Below are 7,174 nucleotides of genomic sequence, written 5' to 3'. Positions count from 1 at the left end.
GGGGCTTTGCACCGCAGCCTGCGGCGGGGGGGGGCTTTGCACCGAGTCTGTGCAGGGTGGGGCACGGCTGGGGGGGGCTGTGCGGGACCAGGGCACCCACGGGGCGTCTTTGCAGGGCACTGTGTATCCGGGGGCGGGGGGGGCTCTGCAAGGGGACCGGGGAACCCGGGAAGGGGCGGTGGGGGGGGGGGGGTGCTTTGCAAGGCAGCGTGTGCTGGAGGGAGCTTGGCAAGACCCGGGCAGTGGGTCCCGGGGGGGGGGGCACAGAAGGGGGCCATTGCATACTGGGAAGGGGGGGCATTGCAGGATGGTGCATACTGGGAGGACAGTGCACACTGGGGGGGGCATTGCAGGGCAGTGCACATTGGGGGGGGGGGCATTACAAGGCAGTGCATACTGGGGAGGGGGGGCATTGCAGGATGGTGCATACTGGGGGGACAGTGCACACTGGGGGGGGGGGGGCATTGCAGGGCAGTGCACACGGTGGGGGGGGCATTGCAGGGCAGTGCATAGTGGGGGGGGCTTTCCAAGGCCAGGTGACACTCCCCCCCCACCGGGTGGGGGGCCATTGCAGGGCCAGGGGACCGGGATGTCTTTGCAGACAGTGCCGGGGGGTGGGGGTCTTCGGAGGGGGGGGGGTCTCCATGGGGCGGGATCTGCGGGGGGTCCCGGGGGGGCCGCGCCCGGGGCAGAGCCGGGCAGGGGCGGGGGGGAGCACGCGGGGCGGCGGGGGCGGGGCAGTCGCGCGGCAGGCCACGCCCCCGACTCCCTATTGGCCGCGCCGCCCCGGGAGGCCCCGCCCCTTCGAGCAGCCGCTGGGAGGGGCCGGCGGCGCCCGCCCGCGCTGCCACTCAGCGCCGGATTGGGGCTCCTATTGGCCTCCGGGGCTGAGGAGGGCGGGCGCTTCCGGCCGCGGGGCCGCTTCCTCTTCCCCCCGGCCCTGCTGTCCCTCTCCCAGTGACTTCCGGTCGGCGGCGCTGGGCGGGGGGTGCGGAGCCGCCCGCTCCCCTCCCCCCGGCACCGAGACCCCCGCCCCGCCGCCCCGGCGCAGAGACCCCCCCCGCCCCGCCCGCGGCGGCAGCCCCCGGCCGCCCCCCCCCCCCCCCCCGCGCCGGGGGCCTGTCACGCCCGAGCCCCCCGCGCCGCGGGCCCCCGCCCCCCCGCCACAGCCCCCCCCGGGCCCCTCCGCGCGGCCCCCCCCCGGGGCCCCCCCTCACCGCACCCCCCCGGCCCCCCATCCCCACAGCCCCCGGGGACCCCCCCTACCACAGGCCCCCCCCCCAGGATCCCTCCATAGCGCCCCCCCCCATAGCACCCTCCCGTAAGGCCCCCCCGTAGCAGCCCCCCCACAGCACAGGCCGCAGGCGGAGGCCCGCGCCTGCCCCAGTCAAAGAGCAGCCCCTCCGCCCCCTGCCAAGGCGAGGCAGCCCCCCCCCCGGCCCCTCAGCATCCCCCTTTCCCCCCCCTTATCCCCCCAGCACCTTCCCTTATCCCACCAGCAACCCCCCCGCACTGGGCTGAAGCCCCTGAGGAGCAGGCGGGGGAGCCCTCGTCCCCCTCCACCTCATCGCTTCCCCTTCCCCCCCCCCCATTGCAGGAGCTGGGGGAGCCCCAGGGGTGAGAAGAGGGGGATTTCTCACAGAGCCCCCCCCTTCCTCCAGCGAGGAAGAGCTGGGTGGGGGGGGATTGCCAAGCGTGCAAAGGGGGCAAAGAGGGGGGGCTCCCCCCAAGCCAAGCCCCCCCGGAGAGGGGCTGCCCTCCCCCCCTCCCCAGCCATGGAGATGCAGAAGGGGAAGGGGGGAACAGCAGGAGGAGGAGGAGGAGGAGGGAAGTTGCTGGTCTCCACTCTTCTGGATGCCAAGGATGAGTTGGAGGAGGTAGGTGCACGGGGCTCGGGCTGGGGAGGCTCCAGGGGGAGGGTTGGGGGCTTGGCAGGACACGGCCGTGCCCAGGGGTCCGGGGAAGGCAGGGCGGGCCCGTCCCCCCGGCGTGCAGGGCCGACTGCCCCCCTCGCCTCTCCCTGCGGGAGGGAGCATGCCGCGAGCGCTTCGCAGGCCTCCTGTCGTGTGCGTGTGTGTGCCAGGCTCCCCGGATCGGGTGCCGTGGCGCAGAGGCCGCTGACGGTGTCCTGACTTGCCTCTGCTGCGCCTTAGCCCCCAGCTCGTCCTCTCGGCCTGGGTCTCTGCCTGCCTTGCGGCGGCTGGGCTTGGGTAGAGCGGAGGCGCGGACGTGTGCAACCTGTACGTGGAGCGGAGGCCGTGGAACAGGGCTGTGAAGCTTGTTTCATGCTTAAGCACTGGCAGGATTCATCTTTCTTACAGCTGGAAAACTTTTTCGCCTGCTAGCTGTTTGTATCCACCATCAGGGTGTTTCTCAGGCCTCACAGGCCCCAAATTATAAAACCGTGCAACTGCATTATCCTAGTTCCCGTTGAGCTTTTCTCCCTGCGCCATGGAAAGGGAGCTTGCTCTGTAGCAGGTGGGGAGGGCTGGGATCTCCCCAGGACAACTGGGATCTGTTCTTGGTGCTGAGAAATTGTGGAAGAGGGTTAGCAGGGGCCGGGGGAGCTCCCTGAGTGCGGGCGCATCACTTGGTCTCCCCGGGCTGCTCTGTGACACTGACTTACACCTGTCTCGCAGGATAAATTAATAAAGTGTTCAGGGATCTTGTAAAAGAAGCTGTTGCAGGGCAAACTTCCCCTGTGCCAGGGGAGCAGCTGGGCTCTCCTGAGCTCCTAGACTTGTGGGAGAAACTGATTATTTACTGTGTGATGGAAACAGATGTATTTGGAGCTTTGGAAGCAGTGGACAAAAATTGTGCTGGATTTCAATTATAGAAGAAAAACAGGATGGTAACGGGAATAACTAGGTCTCAAGGTCTGGAAGCTGTCCTTTGCCATTTGGAGTGTATTTATATTCCTTCAAAGCGCTCAGCGGTCCCCGTGTGTGTTTTGGGTCCTGTCCAGGTCTGAACAGAACGTTCCAAACTTCGGCCCTGTGTAACTCCGTGTGCCTGGCACAGCCAAGTGGTTCGCTTGGGCTTGAAAGTTGGCCTAGGACTTCCGAAGTGGATCTTCTGGGATACCCACAGCACTAATAAGTAGTGTTCTGCAGGGTTTTCCTCTGAGGAACCGCAGATCTGTTCAGCTACAAAATCTCACAGGTCTAGGAAGGAATTGCCCCGACTCAGCAAGCAAGATGGAGCGATGGGCTGGTGAAATGACTTATCCAGTCAAGTTCACAAACCCAAGAATCAGGATGAGAAAACTGTCGAGAAGAAACGAATTTCTGTTTTTTAGGTGGCATTCCTTCTTAAACAGCTAAAATATTGGAAAGCAATACTATCAACAAAAAGTCCAGTCTGGTTGAAGAAAGTAGTTTAAAGTAGTTTCAGGTATTAATTATGCTCCTGAGTGTTGTATGTGCTGATGGATTTGCTGTCACAGGTTTCAGGTTCCTTGCTCACTTGTTTGTGTAAGACTCTCACAAACAGGAAATAGCCTGTACATGGGAAAAACTGTGCGTTCCCTGTGCATTAAGTTATTGAAGTAAACAGACCGTCGTGCTCAGAAAAAACCTCTTCTGGTCGTTCCCCCTACCAGTGGTTAGAGTTGCTTGTAACGATAGGCTGAACACCTCTGTTTTGGGGGAGAAAGAGGTGACTGGAAGGACTGGATCTCATCAAAACATATCTTATACTAGGTGTTAAGCTAAAACAAAAACAAGTGTTTGTCTTGGTCTGCTGTGGATTTAGATAGAGGCAACAGAGCTTGTTACTGGAATGTGAGCTGTTAAAGTTGCTCTGAGGTAGGCATACTGTTTTCACATAAACTGCATACCTTGCAGGATCGAGTTTGTGCCTCTCCCATTTATCCCAAGAAGGGAATGCCAAAAACTGATCTAGTATGTCCATCGGCAGGTCTCGGGGCAAAGACGTTATGTGATGATGAACTTCCTTGCAAAGCTCTTCTGGTGGTTAATTGGCTGCATTGTCTGCCAACGAGTTGTCTTACTTCTCACTGGAACTTTTCTAACTTTTTCAGTTGCTGGATCTTGTCCTCTCTTTCAAATAATTCATCTGCCTTAGATTTGTGATTTTCATGGATTTTGCCCCGTTGCTCTTTAATAATGCTATTGCTCTGTCTTGAACAAAGCCTGTTTTACAAAGGCATTATCTCTGCGTTACTGACCAGCACATCTTCTTTCATATCGCCTGGAGCACAGAACTGCTGACCCCCTTCTCAATAGCTTCATCGCTGCAGCCCCTTTGATATGCAAAGGAGTCACTAATCAGTTCCCTAATCAGCGTGATGTGTTTGCATTTTAATCAAGAAGCGACTCTGTAGAAATAACCTTGTAACCTGCTTATTGCCTGTCTTAGACTTCATTTGGTGCTTTTGCCTGAAGCAGGCAGGTCACTCCACCATTAACTGTGGGCACCAAGGAAACTCCAGAAAAGTGAGACCTCATTTTATGGGCAGCGGGTGACCCTGCAGTCATTGCAGAGGCAGAAGTGTTCCAGCCAGGTCTGCAGCTCTTGCGTGGCATTTGTGGCACAGGCAAAGAAGGAGTGAACAGCCGACAGGGCACATCTCCCTTCCAAGGCAATGTACCTGTTTATGGAAGAGTTAAATTTAGACCAACATCTTGCTGTGTAAGTTGTAGTGTGAGAATAAGACGCAAGAATTAAAGGAGCCCTGCAGCGTCAGCTGTGCAGTCAAGTTGCTCTTGCACTGACAGCCTGGGAACGCTGCTTTTCGCCCGTTTGCAGGCTCTCGGGTGCCATCGCTGCTTCAAGAGCCTGTGGTAAGCCTGCGTATCCGTACTGCGCTTGTGTCCCTGTCCGTGAGGTCGCAGGGGAAGGCGGGAGGGGATGCGGCATTCCCGTGTATTCATGGCACTTAATGGCTCAGAGTCACTTCACTTCTGCTCGCGCTTCCCCAGCACCAGAGTTGGTCCCGAGCTACCTCTGGGGCCCTGCCCGCCTATGGAGGTAGCCGTTTCTGAGCGTGGCTGCCCGTTCCTTCGGTGAAGAGGTAGGTGGCGGGTAACGCGCTGGCCTGAGCTAGCCCTGCCTTCCTCAGCGTGATCCTGGCACGCCTGCTTCTGTCGGCACAGGCACTGACCACAGCTTTTATGCAGAAAGGGCAGCTAACCCCTCCTGCCTCCCCTGTGTTCTCCCCGCCAGTGCTTGCGGGAGCTGGAGCCGTCTTCCTCCCCTACAGGGAACCTCGTGGGAGTCGTTAATGAGGGGCTCAGCATGTGCTGTAGGAGGCGAGAGAGGGCCTGCAGCTCCTGTGCTGGGCTAGCCAGAAATATTGGTCAGGTACAGCAGCATGTTGGGTCTGGGTGAAGATCCGGTGTTCAACTCGTTTGGGGTTTTGATGCCCACGAGTAACGAAGCATCCTGAGGTCATGCGACTAGAATCACTAGAATGCTCTCTGTCACTTTGGGTCTCGCGGAGAACCTGGGAGCCGCTGAATTACAGCGTCAGGCTCTAGCTTGCCTGTCGTGGGGGAAGGACGCAGCCCTGTGGCTCCCTCGCAGAGAAAGCTCACCAGCTCGGAGTGCAGCTCTCCTCTCAGAGTGAGGACTGACAACCCCGTTTCAAATCAGCCTCTGTACGAATGCATCTTGGCCTTGTATCCAAGTGACATCAATATTAGTGTCACGGAATAATACCATATTTATTTTTTGGCTCTTCGAGCAGTGTCAGCAGAGCATTTAAAACCCAAACGAACATTTATGAGGCAGCAGCTTCTCCAACTGGCAAGAGGTTCTGGGGCTTTGACACAAGCTGAGAATGTCTCTTGCATCACTGGCTTTTTTCTGTCTGTTTAGGTGTTTGTGTGGGATGCTGTTACTGCCTTACTTGTAACTTCTTTGCTAACCAATTTAGGGCTCTTCTATCACTCTTTCTATGTCAGCAAGAATAAACAGGGGCAAGATTTTCAAAACTGCTGAGTTATTTTAGGGTTGTTAGCTATTGCTCAAGCAGGCAAGGCTCCAAAGGAGCTTTGTTCTTCGAGAGCGGGTACCCAACACCTCTGGAAAACTAGGCTTCCAAATTGGATCGCCGGCTCAAAGGATCCTGTGCTGTGTTTTGTGCCTGAGAGGACGTGCTTCAAGTTTGTGACCTTGGTTTTTGTTCGTTTCAGAGACTAGAAAGATGCGTGGGCATCGTGACTTCGCTGACCAACGGGCTGTCGGAAAGGGAAGCTAATGATGCCCTGAATGCTCATGTAAGTGTCATCTCCTGGAGAAACGAGAAATCTTGACTGGAAGAAGTAATTCATGGTATTCTGTACCTGCACAGATCTCTCTCTGAGAGAGCAGGCATGTAAGCCATTAACAAGGCACAAAGAACAGGCAGGTATTAAGAGGCTGGGGAATGGAGCCTGCTGGGTTCTCACTGTTCTGAACCTGTCAAGGATTCCCAGAGTTATTACAGTTAAAAGACAAAACAGCACCATAGTTTTAATCCTTGCCTAGTAACATATTTGGAAGCCAACCTGCAGTGCAGTTTCTTGCTGAAATCTGGCTGAATGTGTCTCTTTCCCATTGCATGGGTACTTGTGAAAGGAGGGTCGTGCACGCACACATGGATCTTTGTCACTGTGCACATGCTTCCGATGTTTACAGAATGTATATGCATTTCTCATATGTTTTTGTACTCTTGCATTGCTCGGCTTAACTTTTTCTTGGCCTCCAAACAGCCAGACTCCAGACCACTGGAAAGGGCAGGTTCACTCTTTCTGTTGAGGGATGCAGCATTTATTTCTAACTCCGCAAAGTCTTAAAATACTTGCCAGTAAGCTGCTGACGTTACCGTATAAGGAAAACAGTCGGGTGACATCTTAATGGGCTCTCAGGCATGTTGGTTGCATTTTTTACTCCCCAGAACACCTTAGGCTGTTGGGATCAGTGGTACAAGTTGCCTTTTCCTTAATGGGAAAAGGAGGGCAACGCAGGCTGGATTTCAGGGCTCTGAAGCTTGTGAAATCCTTTCCCATTTGGATGAACAGCTTGTAGAAAGATCTTTAACAATACTAATGTGCGCTGTGTATAGCGCAGAGCCTGGGCAGGTCCCCAACAGGAGGAGAGGGCTCAGAGGTTCTGCTCGTGTTCTTGATCAATTTGTTTGGGGTTTTGATGCTCGCGAGTATCCTGAAAT

At 56.6% G+C, this 7,174-nt stretch overlaps 1 protein-coding gene across 1 annotated transcript in view; it reads left to right on the top strand.

Moving 5' to 3' along the window:
• Positions 1-1,501: 1,501 nt before the first annotated feature.
• The window catches only part of INTS3 (integrator complex subunit 3), a 47,040-nt gene continuing 41,367 nt past the window's right edge, over positions 1,502-7,174 (top strand). The window contains exons 1-2 of the mRNA XM_067313241.1: positions 1,502-1,877; positions 6,159-6,242. Of these exons, the coding sequence (XP_067169342.1) occupies positions 1,776-1,877; positions 6,159-6,242 (186 nt within the window). The 5' untranslated portion in view covers positions 1,502-1,775. The remainder of the gene's footprint in view (positions 1,878-6,158; positions 6,243-7,174) is intronic.

Source organism: Apteryx mantelli, chromosome 31 (genome assembly GCF_036417845.1).
Source record: "Apteryx mantelli isolate bAptMan1 chromosome 31, bAptMan1.hap1, whole genome shotgun sequence".
Taxonomy (NCBI): Eukaryota; Metazoa; Chordata; class Aves; order Apterygiformes; family Apterygidae; genus Apteryx; species Apteryx mantelli.
This window is presented reverse-complemented; position numbering and strand designations above follow the sequence as displayed.